The following is a 22,302-nucleotide window of genomic DNA, read 5'->3' as shown; positions in this document are numbered from 1 at the left end:
GTCGCACAAATGCCATATCCACAAGCAAAAGCACATAAACCACAACGTGGAACTCGCAGGCCCCAAACGCTCATTTGTTCAAACCTAAATTTTATTCTGTGGGAATCCTGGGGTTTGCTTTGCTGGTTTGTTCCAACCTGGGTGTGCTCCTCTGCGGGGACTTGCCCTGCAGCCTTAGGTTACAAAGCAGCTCCAGAAACAGTGAAGTGGAGGAAGCCGCCCGGCCCTGGCATAGTTTGGTAGGGAACGAAAAGTCACCTGGCATGGGAGCATCCGATGCACACAGGACCCGATTCAAGGCATGAGTGAGGCTTTTCAGAGTCCAAGACAAGCGTGTTTCCTGCCGGGTCCTCTCTGGACAGGCTGCGTGTCCTCCGTGGGCCTGCTGGGCCCCAAAGGTCTCAAGTGGAGCCCTGCGGGGGTCGGGGGGGAAGGGGGCAGCTGCCAAATGGTGACCAGAAGCAGGGACCCAATCCATGCCTAGAGCAATGGGGAACCTGCTAAGGACCCAGCCAGACATGGGAAGAGTCTTCCTGCTCAGGGTCAGGGTGGGCTGCCACTCTACTTCAGGACCAGAGCAGGCAGGTCCCCAGGAGTGTCCCAGGAACAGTCTGGTCTAAGCCTTCAGGGAAGGAGGGGCAGCCGTCCCCTGGCCCCCGGCCCCTCCTTGCCCTGAAGTTCATACAGGGCCTCAATCTGCCTCCGCTTCTGCTTGGCCCGGTTGATGGTGGTCCGGAAGAGCCTGCAGAAGAGGTGCACAGCCGGGGGCGAGTCATCATTGCCAGGGATGGGGTACGTGATGAGGCATGGGTTGCAGTTGGTGTCCACGATGCCCACCGTGGGAATGTGCATCTTGGCCGCGTCTCTCACAGCCACATGGGGCTCGAAGACGTTGTTGAGTGTGTGCAAGAAGATGATGAGGTCCGGCAGGCGGACCATGGAGCCCAAGAGGAGAGAGCTGTTGGTCAGCAGGCCACCCTTGAAGTAGCGGGTGTGGGCATACTCGCCGCAGTCCTGGGCTGTGGTCTCGATCAGGTGTGAGAACTGCCGGTTGCGGCTCACGAACAAGATGATGCCCTTGCGATAGGCCACATGGGCCGTGAAATTCAATGCCAGCTGCAGGTGCACGGCCGTCTGTTCCAAGTCGATGATGTCCTGGCCCAGGCGGCTCCCAAAAATATATGGCTCCATAAACCTGCCATAGACCCCACCAAGGCTAGAGTGGGCAAAGGGCATGTGGCCAACCCCCCACCCACCAGCCACAGCCTTGGGGGCTGCGAGGCCTGTCCCTCCTGGGGCTCCCCAACCCTGGGCACAATTTGCGATCCTGCCACTGTGACAGCAGTGTCCAGAGACAGTCAAGCGGCAGTGAGGATAGGGTGAGGGTGCCCCAGCTCTTCTGCCCCTGGGAGCTGGGCCCCATTGCTGTTCCCCTAGATGTCTTCCACCACCTCCCTCCCTGGCTTCCCAAATGTCCCTCCAAAACATCGTCAAGGCAGTTGAGCCTTATCTCAGCAACCCTGGAGTCCCCTGGCCCCAGCTCACAGGACTTGTTGGTGGTGGGTCTGCCCCGGGTAGGACCCTGAGACACAGAGGAAGAAATCTGGGGTGGGGACTGAAGTGGAGTCTGAGGATAGAGCCCTGTTTCTCCCTGAGCTTCAGGGGCCTTGTGTGGAACAGGATGGGGCTGCACGCATACTGATAGATGCCTTGGACTACGAGGACCCCAAGGCAGGAGTGCCCCAGGTCCCGCAGGTACCCCCACACTGGGCCCAGGGTGTCCGCTACCTGTGCCGACAGCCGGCTTTGTGTCCCAGGTGCACCCGGGCGTTGAAGAGACTTCTCACAGAAAACAACTCCTTGACGTTGAAGAAATCTGAGTGCTTGAGAGGCTCACTGAGGATATGGTGGCTGATATCTGGGGCAGGGAGAGGATGCTGTGCTCTGCGACCCCTTGGCTCCCACTGTGGAGGGGAGCTATATGGGGGCGGGAAGGCCCAGCAGCAGATGGTGATGGCCACCGGGTCCTCCCCACACATTGGGGCTGGAGCCAGGTTCTGACCCCGGCTTTGCTCCTGGGCAGTCCCTGTCAAGTCTTCACCCAGAAAGGAGGGGCCCAGCTGGCTTCTGAGGTCCTTCTGCGACGGCCCAGCCCGCAGAGGAAGGAAGGTCCCCATCAGGAGTCCCGGGAGGGCCCTTGCAAGGAGCCAGGCCGCACGTCTACCCCCCCCACCCGCCGCTGCAGGTGCAAGTGACCCCTGCCCCCAGCCCCCAGCCCCAGCCCCCAGCCCGCGGGTCTGCTGCCTGCCGGCCTTCCGGGGCCCGCTCCCCGCTGCTCCCCGCTGCTCCCCGCTGCTCCCCACCCCCCAAGCTTCGCACTCGGGACTCCTCGTGGCAGACGACTCAGCCCCCGTGGGAGGGCCAGGCGCCCCCTCCCCCCCCCCGCCGCAGGGGAGCCTGCCTTACCCGCGCTGCCCTCCGGCTCGCCGACCGCGGGGATCGCGGCGCCTGCCAAGGTCCTGCCGCCGGGCCGGGCCCGCCCCGGGGTCGCCGTCCCGAGCAGAGGCGGCCGCAGCGCCCGGGGCCAGACACCTGCGGGGAGAGCCGGCCGTCCTCGCGCTGTCCCCGCCCGCCCACCCCGCTCCCCGCGGGCCCCGGGCAGCTCCCGCCCGCACCCCCACGCCCGCCGCGGTCCCCGGGGCCGCTCCGCGCGCACTCACCCGCGCCGAGCAGCCGGGGCGCGGTCGCGGCGGGAGCCATGGCGCGGAGGACGACCCGGCGGGGACACGCTCTCGGGCCGCGCTGCTTCCGCCCCCGCCGGCGCTCCCGCCGCAGCGCCGCCTGCCGGCCCGGAGGTGCCCCTGCGCGCCCCGCCCCGCCCCCACAGCGCGGCCCCGCCCCCGCCCCGCCCCCGCCGCTCGGCCCCGCCCCCGCCGCTCGGCCCCGCCCCGCCCCCGTCCGCGCGCGCCGCGAGCCCCACTTCGGCCCGCCGCGGGCCGGGAGTCACCGGGGCGCGCCCCCCGCCCTGCCCCCGGCTCGGCCCCGCAGCCCGCACGAGTCCCGGCCCCGGGGCGGCCTCCTCACCTCCGGCCGGTCTAGCACAACCTGCCGCTCTCCCCAGGAGCATCCCGGAGGACCAGGCGCAGGTGGAGTCTGCCCTGAACCTCCGGGCGCCGGGCGGCCGTGCGGAGCTGGGCGTGGGCTTCCCGCTCCCCCGCCTGAGCCGGCCCGGGGGCAGATCCGCGCTCGCCACCCCACCGCGAGGAGCCGCCACGGTCGCCGGCCTCCGGGAGCGCGGCGCCTTCGGGGCGGGGCCGCCCGGGCAGCTGACCCGGCCGTCGCCTGGCAACGGGACGCCGCGCCGCCTCTCGCGGCCTCCCACCCGCCGCAGCGCGGGAGCCCAGGCGCATGTCGGAGCCGAGCCCCCGAGAGTGCGCGGCGGCCGAGGAGCCCCCCGCCCCCGCGGGGCCCCCGCCGAGGACCAGCGACTACTACTGCGTGGACGAGAACCTGCCCGTCAGGTTCAACAACCCGGCGTGGTTCCGGGGCTACGGGTGAGGACGGATCGGGTCGGGGGCCACCGGGCCAGCGCCGGGCCTGGAGGGGGCGGGGGGCTCCCCAGTCCCCAGCCCGCCCTGCAGCCCAGGTCAACGGACTTGCCCGCGGTTAGCACCCAGGGAGCGAGGAAGTGCCGCCCGAAGCTGCAGACCCGCCTGCGGGGGTGCTCGGGTCACTGCAGGAGGGGCGGGGTGGCCAGGCAGCCGCACCCAGCCGCACGCCTCTCCAGCTGAGCGCAGTCTCTGCAGAATCCGAATCCCGCAACCACCACCCCACCCCCCCGTAGCTGTTCTTGCAAAGCCTTAGACCCAAGTAGTAGAACACCCGCCACCACACCTGCCCTGCCCTCCCTCACCTAGTCTCCTCTGCAGGCCGGTAGACCAGATCTGTTAGTATTCTTGCTTTCCAGGAGAGACTGCTGAGGGTGGAAGCATAGCATCCTGCCCCAGATCTGGTGGCATAAGGCACGGCTGACATCCCAACCACAGCCTGGGCTTTAGAGACTGTAGGCATGTTTTCTGCCCAGGGCTCTGAAAGTGAAGGGACCCTCCCACCCTGGGGTGGCAGGGTGTGGAGGCTGAGCCCTGGGTCCTGACCTACCCATCTTCCCCGGGAAATGACGGTATGTGCCAAGCCTCCACCCCGGTTGAGGTCTGCATTTGCCCTCCAGGAGTTCTTTTTTTTTTTTTAATTTTTATTTATTTATGATAGTCTCACACACACACACACACACACACACACAGAGAGAGAGAGAGGCAGAGACACAGGCAGAGGAAGAAGCAGGCTCCATGCACCAGGAGCCCGATGTGGGATTTGATCCCGGGTCTCCAGGATCGTGCCCTGGGCCAAAGGCAGGCGCCAAACCGCTGCGCCACCCAGGGATCCCCCTCCGGGAGTTCTTTAGGGCTTTGGCCTCCCTTGGGGAAGAGCCAGGGTGGAAGTGAGCCGAGGAGGCAGGGAGGCTCATCGTGCCTCCCGCGGCACCCCACCTTCGGAGCCTCAGCACCAACCTGTGGCATTCCCAACAGAGCGCCACCAAGTGAATATTCTAAGACTACAGGCTTGGGCAGAATTGGAGTAACTGTTTCTCATCTGCCAGGACCAAGGAGCCTGTCTCCATGTACAGGACCAGTAACCAAGCTTACGGGAGCAGGGCCCCCACCGTGCATGAGATGCCGGTAAGCCAAGCTTGGAAGCACCTGTGTGTCATTGGAACATCTCCAGGAGGAGGCTGTGACCCTGGATTTCTCATGAGGGGCGGTGGGGAAGGGCCCAGATTTCCAACCTCACAAAACTGGAGGTGGCACATCAAGTCCTTTCCAGACAGAGCAGAGCGGAAATGAGTGAGTGAGCAAACTTAGCGATGGAATGTGTCAAAGATGGAAAAGGTGTGTGTAGACTGGCTTGAGACGTCCCACCCCCTCTGTCATCTTAAGGCCATGAGTTTTGAGGCAGACAAGTGAACAGTTGCTTTCTTTCTGGAATAATACTTGATTTTAATGAACTTGTGGCCTAAAGAGACAGGACGGGCCAAAATCACAGGTGGCAGGAGGACAAGGCATCCTCTTGGCGGACAAGGCATCCATCCCCACGTGGCTGGATGTGGGGATCTGTGCACCTTTGGGGAATCCTCACCCCCTTCTGGAGGTTGATGTCACAGTCTGGAGCTCTAGAACCCCCTTCTGAAGCCCCCTGGTGTCTCTCTTGGGCCCAGGTGAAGGGCCAGGCTGACCAGCGTAAGCATTCCCTGGATAACTCAGGACAGCAGGGCCACCCACTTTGGGCTGATGATGCTGTTGTTTCTTTTGAAATACTCATCATTTAGAGATCTGGCCAAGTTGCTCATTTGCTTGTTTCACATGGGAGATACAGCCCTTGTGAGGAGATTATTTATCTAGAAAGTTTCTAAAGCATTTAAGGGTCACTCACCCAGAATCAAAATGATTCCACATTTTTCCCAGGATCAGGTATTAACATGAAAAATACCAGCACACTCAACTCACTAACATGGGTCCAAATGTTTTACTTTTAGAAACAAGACCATTGAAAAAAAAAGTTCCTAATTTTTTTTTAAATTGTGGGGGTTTGCCCCTCGCTGGTCTTAGCAGGTGATGGGCCGTGAAGCACTAGATGCTCTGCAGGCAGGGTCGGAAGGAGGTTCTTCCTGCTGCTAATTGACGGGCTTTACCTGCAGACTCAGGTCAGGATACCGAAAAGCGGGCTGCAGCTAAAGCTGGTCAGTAAGCAGCAGGAAGAACCTCCTTCTGACCTACAATCTTTTTTTAAAAAAAAAAGAAAGAAAAGAAAGAAATGCACTGAAGACATTTATTTTTGCCCCTGCCTCCTGCCAAGCAAAAAGAGTATCAGGTGATCTTGACACGAGGAGAGCTGAAGAGCGGGTCACCTGTCCGGGGTAAAACACCTAGCCCTGGCCCTGTATGTCAGAAATCTCAGGGTCTCCCCAATGACGCTGTGCTGCTGGTCCAATCACCACCCTGGGTGCCTGCGCACACGTGCATGGACTCGGCTGTGCTCCCCACCGCGCCCTCACCTCACTAGGGCAGCGCCTCCCCATGCCCCTGGGCTGGTGGGGTGTGGGCATCAGAGGCATCTTAGAGCTCTACAAGGGATCTGAGTGTGCAGTCGGGGTTGAAACCCACGGATGTGGAGTTCGTCTCTTCTTTACAGAAGAGAAAAGTGTAGTTCAGAGAGGTCCAGCAACTTGCCCGGTGGCACCATTGGCAGGAACAGAACCAGCTCTACTTGGGGTCAGGTGTGGCAGGGTTGTCTATGCCCGTGTATGATCCTCCTGTCCGTGTAGGGTGAATGGAGGTACTATTAGTGGTTATTCCCAGACATCAGGTATAAACGGGGATGGTCTGGGGCAAACCAGGCCATCCTGCCCACCCTGGCTTCTCTGCTTCCTAGGAACAGAGATGACATTTTCTTACAAATTCTTATCTTTCTTCCAGAAATGCCTGATGGCTGACTGCTCAGGGGCGTTCCCACACCCTATTAATTCCAGTGTCCCTTTTCGCTTCCAGAAAGTATTTTATCCAAATTCAAGTAAGTTTTCCAGACAACTTGCAGCAGGTGGAATGTTCCGGAACAACACTTTCAATGTCTACATGGAGAAGAGCATCGTGACAGGTCCCGACAACTACATCACCTCCTATGACCGGTTCAACTTCCACCCCAGTTACAACATCAATAGGCCATCTATCTGTGATTGAGGGACCTCGGGATGCCAGTAGGGGTGACCTCAAGTGTGACCCCTAATCTCTCATCATTTGCCCGATTGTAAAAGTACAGACTTCACTGCTTTCTCTGGAAACATTTTTTCTCTCTCTAGATTAGAAAAATATGCAGATGGCGCTGTAATGTCCTATTTGCTCTGTTTTAAGTGTAACATGGAAAAGATCCTCATGGCTTGACTTTCCATTAAAAACGTTGCCACATCCTGAATTCCTGACTCATTGGCAACTGGAGCAGGGCCATCCAGGGACCCAAATCTTGGCCTGATGCTAGGAATGTCTGGGTCCCCTACCCTATGTCGGGAGCCGGTTTATACTCGTGACAGGTTATGGAGTTCTAACGCACCCTGGCGGAAATCCGCACAAACTTGGCAAGGCCATGGCATGGCAGGAGGCTTGGGTGCCCTGCCTGGGGTGAGAACGGGGGTTGCTTGGGGAGGGAAGACCGTCCCTACCCATGCTGGCCAGCCTGTAGTCCCCGGGAATGTCCTGCAGGCACCGAGGGGGCTGGGCCGGGAGCCCTGGTCAGTGGTGTGGGGTTGGCAAGTGCCTCTTGTTGTTGGCCGGGGGGTGGGGGGGGAAGGGACTTCTCCCATTGTGTGCACTTTCAGTTTTCAATAAAAAGTTCAAAAAGCAGCAGGCAGGGAATGACACACTCTTATCTCTGTAGCTCTCGATTGATGTTTGCTATGCTCTAGGGGGTCCTCAGTGAGAAAAGTTTTCCTATACCAGAATCTTCCTCTTGGGCCTCAGTGTCCCTTCTCCCTTCCTGAGAGCAGGGCAGGTTCACCGTAGGAAGCCTGGAAAGCACTGTCCACGGGCAGCATCATCGTTACCGACCACTGATGGTAACTTGCTTACAAAAATTCTAGTCCCATGAAAATGGCAAGAAATCAAACACCCTGCCTGGTTACTTCTTTATTAAAACCTTTTAATTTTTAATACACAAAAGTAAACACGTTGGCAACATTCCTGGTGTCCAATTTGGGATGGAAATGGTTTCCAGAGAAAATCGATACCGTTGATGAAAAGACACGAAGCGGAGCCTGATGCCAGGACCGGTGCGGCACCTTTCTTAGCTGCAGAACCAGTGGGCTCTCCGGGCGTCAGACTGGAAGGGAATTTGTACAGCCCTTTGCTAAAAATACCAAAATACTGAGGATACTTCTGTGTTTAGCTTCTGTTGAAACCAAAACAAGAAATAGAGTGCCTTTTAAACCAAGTTTCTAAACTCACCAAAAAGAATGAATTCCTTCCTTGGTGGTTATGAAAGGCGGGTTAGCGACTCCGGGGAAGGACGAAGTGCCAGCTGGCCAGTGGGCTTCCCAGCGTGACCCGTGCCTCCTAGGGAGCGTGGGTGCTTTCACGCGTCCTAGCCAACAAACTGCTCTCTGTGTCAGAGCTGCGAACGAGGTAAAGCTTAGACTCTGCATGTATTCTAAGTAGAATCCTCTAAATAGAACAAATGTCTGGGAAGATGGAAAACAGAAGTAACTTTGATAGAACATATGTGCCCATCTTGAGGAAAGACCGGGAGTGACTCTGGCTCGAGCTCCCCATGGCCACATCCTGGCGTCGGGGTTCTGGAGCATGGGGTGGCTGTACTCCTGCTCCTGTCTGTCCACTGGGGTTCTGGACGAAGGTGACATCATCTCCTGGGGCAAGTCCCAGCCTTGCAGCCCCTGGATTGAAGCCCACCTCGGGTGGCCCAGGGAGGGGAGGGTCCGGGCATCGGGCATCAGGGCCTGTGGGCCTGGCCTCGACTCTGCACACAAGTCATACAGAAACTCTGGTGATGATGAATGTCTCTTTTTTGGTACGTTTTCTGCCTGGAATCTCTACGCATGGAGTGAGGAGAAGAGTCTGTCGGCGGGTGGTCCTATGGGGGCTACAGGAGCACACCCCAAGTCAGCCTGCGGGGTGGGGGTGCTGAGGGGCGGGAAGGACCTCTCCACTCTCTGACCTGGGTCCTGACTTCTCTTGAAGTACTTGCCGCAGTTACAAGTTAGCTAAGAGGCGAGTGCAGCATCTCCAGACTGTGTGGCCGGGGAGGCCTGTCTTCACCCCCGAGGAGGCCTGGCCCCGTGGGGACAATTTCCCCACCAGAAGGCTAAACCCCGAGAGGTAGGGCTTCAGAAGACTTTGCTACTTTGTCACTCGGTGTGGCTGTGGGTGGGGCCAAGAGCAGCGACCTCCTCACTGGACAGGGGTTTTCACATCCGTCTGTAGACTTCTCTCCAGTAGCTTTTCACCTTTCAGTTATAGTCACTTAGAAGAAACAGTTTCAAACAGATAGGAGGTTCGTCAACACGGCGGGGGGGTGGGGGGAAGAGTATCCCTCTGTCCAGAACACAGAAGAGCAGAAGTACCAAAGATTCTGGAAATAACTGCTCCCCACTGCTGGTCAGCCTCGCCTGGAGCAGACCTGGCTGTGGTTTGCAGATAGGGATGGTGGGTCCCTTAAGTAGGCCCTTAAATTAATTTGGGGGAGGGGGATTGAGAATCGAGGTGGCAATACTTCCATGTTTTTATAGGAGCAGGTGCTAGTTACTTAGATTTAGGGCCTGGTTTCCTGATGCATGTGTGTCTCAGCTTGGGAAAACCTGACAATTCAGATTCTGAGCAACAGGAAGAACTAGTGACCCTTGCCTGTGGGAGAAAGACCCTTCTTCTCTAGATGTGGGTGGTGGGCATCACATATTAGCCAGCAGGGCCCTCCCTCCCCTCCCACCTCCCTTCTATTCCACCTGTGTCCATTCTTTCCAGAAAGATGCAGTGAGTCCCAGGATGACCTGAAAATCAGGCTTCTCCCCTTCTTTGCATGAAATGAATGAACCTCTGGCCCTCCCACCCCACAAACCCCTCCTTCCCTGGGAAATGAGGGTGTAGCTTGGATGTGACTCATGGAAGCTCCTAATGATTACAGCTTGACTTGGTAACACATCATCCCTCCGATGGCCCAGGTGGGTGCCTATCTGGAATCCCACGCGGGAGCTCCCAGGACACTGCCCTTTGCAGCTGCAGCGCCAGGCCTTCCTCGCTCACCCTACCACAGCCCCCTTTCCAGACAGGGTGCAGGGGCCCAGCGTGCGCCAGAGTTGACTGTGTGGGTGCAGAAGCAAGAGCTTTTTGGCAGTCCCAGGGACAGGACCCACGCCCAGCGTGTGTGAACGGCTTGGCCTGCACTGCCCAGTAACCACGCAGAATGGAGGTGGGTGTCGCAGAGGCCGCAGGAACCCAGGAGGCAGGGAGGGGGCATGTGCAGAGGGTACTGGGTCTGGGGGAGACCCACCATGCTCAGAGCTAAAGGCACGAGTGGACCCTATCACCATCCCACAAAGGCCACCCCAGGGAAGACAGGCTGGGTCAGCTGATTCATGAGCAGTGCTTCATTTATTAGCATTTTAAAAACCCATTTCTTATGTACAAAACAGGCTGATTTTGATTTTCAAGTGTTAAAAGCACTCCTTAAAAAATTAAATAAAATTTAAAGCATGGATTACAGGAATTGAATTATTTTCCCTAGAAGCCAAGTGAGCTGGAAAATGCACCCCTCGAGAGCCAGGCAGGCTGAGGGCACACAGGTGCTCACTGGCATGCGGGTACAGGGGTGGATCGCTGCTAAACCCTGGGAAATTCACTTGTATGTTAGAAGACCAACTAACCTCGGCTGGGAAGTCAGCCTGGCTCCAAACCCATCATGCTAAATTGCTAAGATGGGTGGTAAAAGTCGGGGTCACTAATGAACGTCTGCCACACAATGGCATGCCAACACTGTGACTGCTGAGTGCCCAGCCCATGGGACAGGGCCCCTCCTGTCTTCACAGCGGCCACAAGCACAGAGCCTCTGGGCAGAAGGCACTGGAAGCCACGCTCTTCTCTACCCTGCAAGGCCCTGGCTTGGCTATGATGCAACATGAGGCCCCGTGCCCTGCCCACCTTGTGCTGTGCAGTGTGAGCTTGCCCTGAAGAGGCCCTGGTCCCTGGAGGGTGCTGGGCCTCATCCTGGGCTCTAGAGGCGTCTGGGCACCAGAACTTGTCCAGCAGTTCTCACCTCGTGTATTCCTGCACACGGATCAGGACGGGGACGTTTAATACATACACATTGTCTGTTAAATTTTGGAACCGTGACTGAAAATGGAGAACAGTGGCTCCAATAGAAAAAGAGCTTTATTAAGCTGTTAGAATCACGCAGGGGTTGCACAGGGCTGGACGTTAAACCCCATGGGCCGGGACATGGACCAGACGTGCCACCGAGCCTCACTCGGTATTTCCACATGCAACTGGGGATGGCCGGCCTGTGCGCTCGCTGGCCTTTGTGCTTTGAGATGTTCTCCTATCGAGGCCACAAGTGCTGTGTCCAGAAGGCTCACTTTGGCCTTGTGGGGCTGGGGCCTTCATGTTGCAAGTGCTGTCCAGCAGCTTCCCAGAGGAGACCTCTGCAGGTGCTTTTGTGAACCTTGGGGCGGGTGGGTGGGTGGCGACTGCTGCTTCCCAGATACTACCAGCCCTTTCCAGCAGCGATCGGCCCAAACTATCAGTCAGGGTCACTTTAACCCTGGCTGCGGTGGTCAAGTGTCCACTCGTCTAACACTCACATGGACACCACGCAAAGCTGCAGGTAGGCACGTCCTACGAAATCCAACAACTGTATTTTCCAAAAATACTTTTTACAGCACTTTAAATAATTTACAAAAAAGCTACAAAAATCATATTTTCCAGGACACATCTGTTAAATAACACCATCACTCCCAGCGGATATAATATGTACAGGGCGGCACAGAGGGATTTCTGGTTTCTCTCCTGGGACGGCGAGCGTCATGGCACACACACGGATACATGTGTGTCTATCTGCTTCCCATGAAGACGGAGCCTGCAAGTGTCCTTACGGCTGGAGGGCTTTGCCCTGGGTCTCTGGGCCACCACCCTCCTCCATGGAGGTGTCACTGAGCTCGCTGGAGTCACTGCCCAAGGCCTCCCGGGCCTCATCGCCTCCACTGATAACCCTCCGCCTATACCTCAAGTCTAGAACGTCCTCCTCGGAGCCTGAGTTCCTCCTGGTGGGCAGAGCGCATGCCACCTGGGACTTGCGGGCCGGCCAGTGTCCACCCTCCTTCTTCGTAAGTAGGTGCGAGCTCCCAAACACGGGGCTGTGGCCAGCAGGGGTCTCTCTGAAGGCTGAGAAGGACGGGCCCTGCAGGGGCAGACTCAGGGGTGGGCTGAAGACACTGGCCTGCCTGCCCCCCCAGGAGACACTCTTTCCAAAGTGGAATAGCTGTGTGGACAGCAGCGAGGAAAAACCTGTGAAGGGCAGGCTTTTCTTGGGGTCCTGGCCCTCTGGCCCGTGGTCTCTCTGGCCCCCGAGGCCCCCCCTCCACGTGGCCTCTCTGCCTTCTGGGCTCAGCGCCCATGTGCTCTGCAGCCGACTCTGGTGGGCGAAGTCGGCCCACGGGAGGGCGAGGCCGGCCTGGGGGCTCCCTGGCCCATCTGCTCCCAGCTTCCGAGTCCGTGGGCCCTGGCCCTGTGTGGTTGCAGCAAAGGCCACACCAGGGCTTTCTGCCTGGGCACCCGCTTCAATTTGAGTGGGCAGGGGGCCGAGAGCACGTTGCCTGGCACACTCGGTCCCTCTTGAGCTCTGATCTTTGTGAGTGCAAACCAGTCTCCGACCAGCAGCTGACCCTTTGGCAGACAGGGCCCCTGCCCCGCTGGTGTGCCTGGCCACAGCTGCAGGGAGGCAGGCCTGCTCTGCTCGGGGGCCGCTCCTCCCGCCCGGAAGGAAGGCTCTCCCTGTGCCCCCCAGACCTCTGGCCGGCTGCAGGCTGCCCCTGCCCCGCTGGCTCCGTGTGCACACACCAGGCTGAAGGGCCAGGGCAGGTGGCGGCACCTTCCGACAGGGCAGCTCCGGCCTGGGCACGCTCCCCATCCCCAGGGCGGCAGGGCCCCCTCCTGGGGCTTCTGAACCGCTTCCGGACTCTTTGGCCTTTTCAGCCAAGAACTTCCTGATCTCCAGCTCGATGCTGTCATCACTGTCCACAGAGCTGCTGTCGTCCGGCGGGGGCTGGGAGCTGGGGGCGGTGGCCAGAGGTTCACAAGCATCTACTTCCGGGCAGAACAGATTCCCTTCGGAGACTTTTCTCCTGAGCTGGAGGGCCGGGGCTGCATCCCTGGGGCCGTCCACCCTGCTTCTCTCCGTGTCTCTGCAGGAGACGCTCAAAGGCTTTTTCCCCAGGTTCTCCCTGCCATCTCTTTTGGGCTTTGAGAGGCAGCTTTTCAACAGATGGGGGCTTCTGTCCTTCCAGTCCTTCCGGAAGCTGCCTAATTTATCCAAGAACTGGGGCTCAGTGGTGCTGAACCTGACCTTCCTCTTACATGCAGCCCTGGGGTCCTTCCACCTCTTCTTGAGCCTCCGCCTGGACCGCAGCAGGTCCTTGATGGCAGTGTCCAGGTCCTCGTCGCTGTCCAGCGAGCTGCTCTTGTCCTCGGAGCTCCCCCGCTCACCAGTGCTCCTGGCTGGGGCTGCCTTCCCGCGGCTGGGCCATGTGCTGCCCCTGGCATCAGGGGCACCTTGCTGGTCACTTAGCTCAAGTGGCCTGCAGGGGATGGGCTGGCCCCTGCTCTGGCCTTCCACCCTGGGGGCCTGGCCAGGCTGTGTGCTGGCTGGGCCGTGGTCCACATCCCGGGCGGCCTCTTGCACTGCCTCTCTCGCTTTCTTAGGTGTGGATGGCGGCACAGCGTGGCTGCCTCCTCTGCGTTTCCTCTTGCAGCTCAGTGACAGGCCCAGCGTTTTAGAGCCGGGGACCCTGGGGCCTGGTGGTGGCGCGGGGCTCTGTGTGGATGGTGGGCAGCTCTCCGTCCGGGCCAGCCAAGCCCCCGACTGAGCCTTCAGAGCCAGGAACGTCCGGATCTCCTGCTCTATGCTGTCGCTGCTGTCCACAGAGCTGCTGTCCCCGTCGCAGCGGGAAGGCACGATCAGGGGGTAGGAGAGTGAGCTGGCAGGTGGGGGTCTCTCGCTGCCCCCCACAGGGGCCGGCAGGATCGTCTTGGAAATGTCCAGGATAGCTTCAGCGCACATCAGCTCGGCGGACGTGTCTGCCCGGCATGGTGGCCGTTCCAGCAGCTCGTTTTCAGTGGCTCTGGGATCCTTGGGTGGCTTGGAGGGGTGGTCAGGGTCAGGGCCACCTGGGCTGAGGTCCACAGCCTTCGGGGCCACTGGCTTCTTCCTGCCTGGTGTTTTCCTGTGGGTTTCCGGGAAGGCACTTTTTGTGGAGTGGCCTGTGCTGTGTGCAGGAGGCTCGGGCCCCTTCCCCTCCCCGAGGGGCGTCCTCTGTGGCAGGTCTCCGCCTGCCTCCTTCCTTTTCTCCAGCTGGTACAGCTGGATGGCCTCCTCAATGCCATCGTCACTGCTGGAGCCGGATGCCTTACATACCAGGGCTGTGCTCTTGGCTCGCTTTGCCCTCCGCCCGGGGCCCACACTCCTCCTGACCACACCTTTACTCGGGGCTGCTTCTGCAGGGTGGCTGGCAGTGGCAGCTGGCTTCGCGCCATCCACACTCTCTGGCTCAATGGTGGCCCTGGACCCGAGGCCTCGGGGCCGTGTGCTCACCTTTGCTAGCCTAGGAGGTTTCCGGAAGACAAAGTCCTTGTAGGTTCCCATCACATCCTGCCGATGTGCCTTGGCCGTCGGCTCTTTGCTGGATCTAAATGCCAATCTGGCTGCATTATTGCTGGGGTCAGGTTTCATGTCCATGGAAACATCACATCTTGGGGTCTCATGCTGTCTTTTCTCATTCAGAAACTGTTCGATCTCTGCCTGGATGCTCTGCTCAAAGGAGTCGTCACTGCTAACACTAACTGGGGAGGCGGAGCCCCGGTCCTGGCCAGCTCCCACGCGGCTGCCAGGGGCGCCTCCTGAGCTGGGTGGGAGCTTCAGAGGACACGGGGCAGTCGGGGTGCTACTCAGACGAACCTCGAGTTTGGACCTCCTGCCCCCGTCTGTGGCCCCAGGCGGCTGGGTGGCCCCACTCTTGGCCTTTAGGTACTCTTGGATCGCTTCTTCGATGTCCCGGTCCACGGAGTCATCGCTGTCTGAATCCAGCACCAAGGGGCCAAAATCCGCTGCTTGTTCCTCCCTGGAGGGCACAAAATCAGCAGCGAGACCACAGGCGGCAAATGCAGGGTTGGCGGCCAGCCTGGTGTCCCGGCCTTTCTCTGCCCTCTGGCTCCTCTGTAGGGCAAGCTCATCGCTCATGCCCAGAGCAGCCTTGTCGCTCTGGAGCGTGCTGATGACCATCTGCACTTTGGCACTCACAGAAGCTCTCGAGACACCCTCTTTCGGCTCCGAGAAGCACCCGGGAAACCTAAAGCTCCCAGGTGTGCCAAAAGCCTCCCATTTTGACTGGAGAGCAACCACAGGAGGAGCGTTCATTAGAAACATTCTAGCAGATAGGGAGGGATGTGCAGAGAGGTGATTCTTTATTTTTCTGCCTGTTTCACATCTTGCGAGGAAAGAGAGGATGTTGGTAGGATGCTACCCTGCTGGCACACACGGCCGCCGAGGAACAGTGTACCGGGCTAGAGTCCAGAGGGCCGGGTCAGAGGCCGATGCCGGGTAAGCTGGGGGTGCCGGGCAGGTCACTCATGCTTCCTAGGCTTCGGTGTGCTCAGCTGCAGGGGAAGCGCCGGCTGTGGAGACCGAGGAGGGAACCGCTCTGAGCCACAGGCACCGCACTTACACAGAAGCACACGCCACGGTCCCTTCCTGTCCTGTGTCCCTACTCTGGCCTTCCATCTTTTTGGTAAGAGAATTGAGGTTTTATCTACAGTGAAGGCTGTCAAGAGGTGCCGGCGAGAGATCAAGTCCAGACGTGCTTCCTCATGGGTTAAACAGAATGACTATGTGAATCTAAGCTTAGTGAGACTTCGTGGGTCATTTCACTCTTGATGCAAAAAACAAGCTCCTGAAATAAAAAGTGATATGATATGAACAATTAAAAAATTACTTCCTCGAACATCTTGAAGGAGTCACTTATACTAAAGCCTTTTTATTTAAAGACATCAAACGTGTATCTGTCAGGTAGTCTTATGGGCTCGTATTGCACTATCTAGCTAATTAGTAGAGAAGCTGCCCCAAACGCTGCCGTTGAGCCCTTTTTCATCCAGTGCAGTTACTCGGGCTCCCGCATCTCAGAGCAAAGGTGGCTGCACCAGCAGAGCTACTAGGCCTGTCTTGGGGACACTTTGAAGCCATGCTCGCACACAGCCTTTCCAGTAAAGGTTAGGACCACTCCTGCAGAGGGGAGCACGGCCTACACTGGAAAGAGTCACAGAACTATTCATTCCTAACCTGCTCTTCTGATCTCTCCTGACCACCTGCCTGCCCATGCACCCTCACACTGGAATGCAAAATAGCTGAGATGCAAGAGAACAGCTCCGCAGCATTTATAGGAACAGGGAAGTGGATTTCCACCCCAAAAGAGCACCATGTAAGGCACCCATACAACCCCAGTGGGTAGGCTGGAGCTAGCCTGCCTCTCTGCTTTGCTTTCAACTTGGATCCTCTTCTTGGATCCTCTTCTAGCAGGAGCTTTGGTCCTGACAAGCACGTGATCTTGTATCTACGTACCATAGTCCTTTCTAAGAAAGGGTGGCCAGCCACCTAGGTACAGACATGCCCAGGCAGTTGAAACCAGCAATTAACCAGAGGGCACAACAAATTCAGAAGGAAGCCGCTGGCTATGACAGATCCGTGCCCAAAGAGTGAAACTGTAATGTAAACACATTTGTTGTAATTCCTTGAAATTCTCAAGACCAGTTTTAGTGGGAAGATACAGCAGTCAATGTTTGCAAAGCATTTCAGGGATTCTCTCTTCACCCCACCCCCCACCCCCCTGCATCCTTTGTCCACTTCTGAAATAGACTTTTGGCTGCCAGGGTAAGGAAAATCAGAAACACCTAGTTTAGAGGCTGAAGCTTCAGCTAGTAAAGATTTTTTTTATTTTTTTGAGGGGGGGGGGAGCGGGGGGAGAAAGAGCATGAATTTAAGAACTTGAAATTAACATTTGGAAAATCTTAATCCTCCGGTCAAAGGCAGTTAATCACAGCTAATTCACAACTGTCCTGGGCCACAGCTCTGATGCCAGGGGCAGCGTGTGTATATCTCGCTGCCGGCCACAGCCTCTCCTGAGACATCACCCTCTGAAGAGGTTCCCAGTCACAGAGCAGTGGGTATGACGAGGGTGGGTGGGGGGCTCCTGCATGGGTCAGGGGCCCATGCCCACCTTGTTGTGCTCATTATCTGAGCTGCCTGGGCAAAATGACAGATCGTGAGATGTTCACATCGGCCTTGGGCTGCAAAGAGTCTAAATCAAGAATGTTAACTCCTTAAGCAGCAATACGGTGTTTAAAAACAGGCCCAGGGATGAACCCAAAGGTGCTGGGTGGCAGTAAATTCTACTCTAGAGCAAAGCTGCGGGAGGAAGAACTCTGGTCTCTACCAGCCATGTTCCCTGTGTTCCCCATGGGACTCCCAGTGAGCGATTTTCTGAATTGTCAAATCACCTAGTGCAAGAATGAGGTTAAAATTTCAGAGGGAATCTCCAGCGACCGCTTGTGGCTTTAAAACAATCAACTACGTAAGATGAATCATTCTGAAAAACTCCCCAAAACTGTACTTGGAGAGAACCATGAGCTGCAGCCAGGGGCTCTGGCTTTGTAAAACGGCCGCCCTTAGCCCCAGGGCCCGGACCAGGTGTGGAGGGTGCCTGCAAGGACAGCCAGCCCCGCACCGAAGCCAGGTGGTGCCAACACAGAGAAAGCGGCAGAGGGCACAGGGACATCTTCCCGGTCTGGACAGCAAACCCCAGGGAGGAGAGAACCTTGCTTATGCTCGTCACCTGAACACTCTGCTCCCGGCAGCAACACCCCAACACATCTCTCAGCTCACCAAAAGGCGGTCCAGCTCCCGTTCTTCCCTCTTGCGGCAGCTTCGCCCCTGGGTGAGGGAGGCGAGGGTCAGGGTGCCAGGGCCGGAGGAGGGCCGGGGAGCCCGGGGCGCCCGGAGTGGGCGTGGCCTGCGGGAGGGGAGCTCTGCGGGGTCGCCGCGACCTCTCACCGGGAGAAGCCGCCCGGCCTGCGTCTGCGCCTGGGGGCGCGGCGGGCGAGTCCCCCCGCCCCCCCCGCCGGCCCTCTGACCCCTGGCACCCAGGCCCCCGCCCCCAGCCCCGGGGCGCCCGGCCAGGTAAGCGCGAGCACCTCCCGCGGGGCGGGCCGGCCTGCGCCGGGGTCTGCGCCGGGGATGCGCGGGGCCCCGGGCGCCGGGGGTGGGGGTGGGGGTGGGGGTGGGGGCCGACGAGGCGGCCGGGCCCGCGACCCTCCCGGAAGCCGCGGCCGGGGCGGGGCGGGGCCGCCTTTCCGCCGGAGGGTCGGGGGCGCGGGGGGGCGGGGACGCCAGGCCGGAAGCGCCCGCCGCGGGGCCTCACCTGCGCGCACCTGGGCCCGCCCGCGCCGCGGGCTCCGAGGGACGCGGGGCCGCCTCGGGGGCGCACCCCCGCCCCGCCCCGCCCCAGCCCCCGCCCCCGCCCCCGCCGGGCGGCGGCCCCGGCGCTCCCCCCGCGCCTGGCCCGGCCGCGCTCGCCCCGCCCGCCGCCGCCCCCGGCCCGCCGCCCGCGCGCGCCCCGGGGAAGAGAGGGGAGGGCGGGGGCCAGGGGCGGGCGCGGCCGGGGAGGCGGCGGGCGGGCGCGGGCCGGGGCCGGGGCCGGGGCCGGGGGCGGGGCGGGCGGGCGGGCGCGGGCGGCGGCGGCGCCCCCTCCCGGACCTACCGGCGGCCGCGCTCCGGAAGCCGTGCCCGGTGGCTGGGCATCATGGGAATGGCACGGCCGAGTTCCGGGGGAGGCGCGCGGCCCGCCGGACCCCCGCCCGCGAGCGCGCGCCCACCTGCCGGCCCCTGCGGGGCGCCCCCGCCCGCGCCCGCGCCCCCGCCCCGCGCCCCCCGAGGCCCCCCGCGCCCCCCGCGCCCCGCGTCCCCCGAGGCCCCCCGCGGCCCCCGCGGCCCCCGCGGCCCCCGCGGCCCCCGCCCCCGCGCGCCCAGCCTGGCTCGGGCCGGGGCGTCCCCGCGCCTGGGAGTTCGGGGTGGCTGACGTGGGGCCCCCGCCCGCCCTGCCGGAGGCGGGACCGACCCTGGGGGCCCGCCCTGTCCCCGGGGTGCCGGCGCGGCGGGGGCGCGCCCGGGGAGCGCGGGAGGTGGGGAGCCGGAGGGGCTGCGGCCCTGCCCGGTGCCGCGACCACCAGGCTGCAGCGCTCCTAGAAGTGCCCCGTGAGGTCCCGCCCGTGCGCGGCTCCGAGCCCGGCGCGGTCCTCCCGCCGGGGTGTGCGCCGAGCTCCGCGCCGAGCCCGCCCGCGGGCCTGGCCGGGCCGGGCCGCAGCCGCGCGCTCCCAGCCCCGCACGCCCCGGGCCGCTGCTCTGCTCCGGGGAAGCTGACCAGGCCGCCAGCCTCCTGGGCCTTTAGTTGCGGCCATTGCTTCCCGGCCTGCGCGCTCCCTCGCCCCAGAGTAAGACGTCGGGACCCCAGGAGGTGAGGACAGGCCAGTCACCCTCCCCTCCCAGGGAGGCCAGGCAGGTAGGAGGCAACGAGGCTCAGTCGCTGAGGATGGGGTCTCCGAGCACCTGGGCGAGCACCTGGGCGTGTGGTCCCTGGGCTGGCCTGGGGCTGGGGTTCTGGGGGAAGGTGGGCAGGGGGGTGGAGTGGAAGGGGTTGCATGGCTGGCTTCCTGTGCAGACCTGCAGCTGGTTCTAACATGAGCAGATACATATTAAACAGACATCCCATCCCGGGGGCCTGTTCAAGGGGAGGGGAGGAGGGGAGCCAGTCTTTTGACGCCCCCCCCCCCCCCCCACGAGGAAGTTCTGTTTCCCTCTCTTCGTTCATCTTTGCAGTTTTATGTTTCAGACGTCCCTGCTCACAGTCTGGGTGTCGCAGGTTCTGCTCGGGGTCCCTGGGCCCATGTGGCCAGAGCCTGCCTGGTGGCAGAGGCAGATGGAAAGAAGACACAGTGGCCATCTGTCTGTACATCCCCACTGGCCTCATTGGCCTCCACCCAGATGCCTCTGGGGGGAACTGGGGTTCGTTTCCCGTCTAGTATGTTCCAGAGGTTTGACAGGATGAAAGCCAGAGGCTTTTTCTCACAGGGAATAAGAAGCGGGCAGGGGGGTGGCAGGGGGAGAATTTCTAATCTTGCCAGTCTGGGGAATTTGGGGGCCAGGTGTCAGGAAACCCATTAAAGCATCATTGTAATGCCTTAGTGAGTTGTCTTAATAAATCACATCTTTTCGCTGTAAGAGTAATACTCGTTCATTAGAGTTTGAGAAAGTGAATCTAATTAATAACCTAACTACGTGGAGATGTGGACTATAACTGTCTTGGCGTGTTTCTTCCCAGTTTTTAAATAGTGCTGTGATGAACATTTCTGATGATATTATAGCCACCCCCCACCCCTTATCCGCAGGGGACACGCTCCAAGACCCCCATTGGCCTCCTGAAACCATGGGCATTGCGGACCCATACGCAGGCTGTTCACTCCGGTACATACACACCTGTGATTAAGCTTGGCTGGTAAACTAGGCCGAGGTCGAGAGTGACGATAACATAATAAAATAGCCTGGTAGTAACGGCATGCCGTGCTGTGGTTACGTGGCTGTGGTCTTGCTCTCCTGTCGCCCTGTGCTCACCCCTCTAGGATGCCGAGGGGTACAGGCGTGGGGTGCCGTTGGGGGGCTGCTGCTGGCCTGAGCGTCTGGCAGAAGCGCCTGCTTCTGGACCGTGGCCACCGCAGGAACGGAGGTGGGGGGCTGCTTGGAAGTGTCCTTGGAAGTGGCCTGAGTGTGTCGTCCGGGTAAATTCCTCAAACAGGCACTACTGAGCCAAAGACTACCACACATTTTGCCACGGGGCCCTCTGGAGGCTCTGATTGATGTGGTGTCCCACGCCCTGTCCCCACATCCCCCTGTCTCTTACAGGCCACACTGTGCATTCCGGTTCAGGCTGACTCGAGGAATGGGCCTTTCTTTGCTTTGATTTTCATGCCTTTGACTATTGGTGATGTTGGACATCTTTTGATTTTGCTGGCAGCCGTTTGGAAGGTTGCCTGTATGAGTTCTTACGCATTTTCTTATTTCCTCTCTTTTTTGTACTCTAGAGCTCTACTCAAGGGCTTAGCCCCTCTCAACGATGTACTCATGTGCATCACATCAATTTTTCAGCTCGTCTTTTTAACTTTGGAATTCACCTTTTGTTTGTGATGCATAGATTTTAAATCTGTCAGGTTTCCTGATATGGATTCTAGCTTTGGGGAAAAGTCTAGGGTAGCTTTCACCACGCCAAGATTTCATAAGCCTTCCCCAGTTCAGTGGCTAGATTTCCAAATAAGAGAACTAGATAAGACACGAGGGGGACGAGAGTTCACCTGAGGAAATCAGAGGCCAAAGTGTGTGGTGCGGAAGAAACAGTCTCTTCCAAGGAAGGGTGCTTTCTCCACTTCTGTCCAAAGGCACGACCTTCAGATAGATATATATGAGCCCCTCCCTCACACACACACACTCACAGATGCATACATGCACACACATGCATGCACCCACAAACACACACATGCACACAACAGAGGCATGCATGCATGCACCCCCCACATACATGCACATGCACGCATGCACGTACAAATGCACACACATGCACATACACGCACTTAAAGGCGCGCACACACACACATGCATGCACACCCACACATATTTTTAACTTTTGGAAACCTTATCTCTTGCATATTGTAGGATCTTCATGGGAAGAACAAGAAGCAGCATCTGTTTTTCATCAAAACTCTCCTGTCAAGACTCCTGGATGGCTCAGTTGGTCAAGTGTCTGACTCTTGGTTTCGGCTCAGGTCCTGATCTTGGGGTGGTGGGATTGAGCCTCACATTGGGCTCTACATTCAGCATGGAGTCTGCTTGAAATTCTCTCTTCCTCTCCCTCTGCCCCTCCTCTCCTTGCTCCTGCCTCTAAAATAAATAAATAAATAAATCTTTAAAAACAAATACACGACAAACCTCTCTTATCCTAAGAGGTGTTGGCTTTGGTGGTGGGGACTCTGGTCCACCCCTCCCACAGGGGGCCTCCAGTCAGCCCAGGCCCACTGCTTTGAGGAAGGAGAGTCCATGACTGTGCTTTTGGCTGGCTGGGCCACTGTGGGAGCAGAGGCAACAGTGGCAGGGCTTCTGGTCAGGCCACTCTCCCCAGAGATGCCTCTGGCCCTCCGTTTGCCCTTTTGTCATGGGAACAGTGGATCCCTAGGGAACTTACTGTCTACATCTGCAAGGAAATGGCCAGGGACACTGGGGACCAGAGTGGTGCTAGTAGAGAAGCTGGGGCCCTTCGGATTGTTTCCCTTCACAGAGATAATGATGCTCTCATAAACTCAAATGAAAGAAGGCGCCCCCAACTCGAAGTTT

The 22,302-nt window shown here is 59.2% G+C and overlaps 3 protein-coding genes across 8 annotated transcripts; 1 reads left to right on the top strand and 2 right to left on the bottom strand.

Moving 5' to 3' along the window:
• Positions 1 to 73: 73 nt before the first annotated feature.
• Positions 74 to 2,849, bottom strand: MRPS2 (mitochondrial ribosomal protein S2). The gene is made up of 4 exons (XM_049114389.1): positions 2,721 to 2,849; positions 2,467 to 2,592; positions 1,789 to 1,918; positions 74 to 1,216 (listed from the first exon to the last, which is right to left on the bottom strand). The coding sequence occupies exons 1-4, from the start codon at positions 2,758 to 2,760 to the stop codon at positions 625 to 627; spliced, it is 888 nt and encodes a 295-aa protein (XP_048970346.1). The 5' UTR covers positions 2,761 to 2,849; the 3' UTR covers positions 74 to 624.
• A 120-nt stretch (positions 2,850 to 2,969) lies between these two features.
• Positions 2,970 to 7,023, top strand: PIERCE1 (piercer of microtubule wall 1). 2 transcript variants are annotated; one of them, XM_025475652.3, is made up of 3 exons: positions 2,970 to 3,554; positions 4,658 to 4,736; positions 6,649 to 6,705. In XM_025475652.3, the coding sequence occupies exons 1-3, from the start codon at positions 3,409 to 3,411 to the stop codon at positions 6,703 to 6,705; spliced, it is 282 nt and encodes a 93-aa protein (XP_025331437.1). In that variant the 5' UTR covers positions 2,970 to 3,408. The 2 variants fall into 2 exon arrangements, with proteins under 2 accessions (XP_025331437.1, XP_025331436.1); XM_025475651.3 differs by having other exon boundaries at positions 3,020 to 3,554; positions 6,603 to 7,023.
• A 3,163-nt stretch (positions 7,024 to 10,186) lies between these two features.
• PPP1R26 (protein phosphatase 1 regulatory subunit 26) lies at positions 10,187 to 18,719 on the bottom strand. Of its 5 annotated transcripts, none has more exons than XM_025475648.3 (3): positions 18,629 to 18,671; positions 17,705 to 17,802; positions 10,187 to 15,769 (listed from the first exon to the last, which is right to left on the bottom strand). In XM_025475648.3, exon 3 carries the CDS (start codon positions 15,244 to 15,246, stop codon positions 11,698 to 11,700), a length of 3,549 nt encoding a protein of 1,182 aa, XP_025331433.1. In that variant the 5' UTR covers positions 15,247 to 15,769; positions 17,705 to 17,802; positions 18,629 to 18,671; the 3' UTR covers positions 10,187 to 11,697. The 5 variants fall into 5 exon arrangements, with proteins under 5 accessions (XP_025331433.1, XP_025331434.1, XP_025331435.1 ...); XM_025475649.3 differs by having other exon boundaries at positions 17,755 to 17,802; positions 18,629 to 18,647; XM_025475650.3 differs by lacking the exon at positions 17,705 to 17,802 and having other exon boundaries at positions 18,629 to 18,719.
• Positions 18,720 to 22,302: the final 3,583 nt, after the last annotated feature.

The sequence above is a fragment of the Canis lupus genome, chromosome 9, assembly GCF_003254725.2.
Source record: "Canis lupus dingo isolate Sandy chromosome 9, ASM325472v2, whole genome shotgun sequence".
Lineage (NCBI taxonomy): Eukaryota > Metazoa > Chordata > Mammalia > Carnivora > Canidae > Canis > Canis lupus.
Note: the sequence above shows the minus strand (reverse complement) of the source record. Positions and strands in the feature narration are given on the sequence as shown.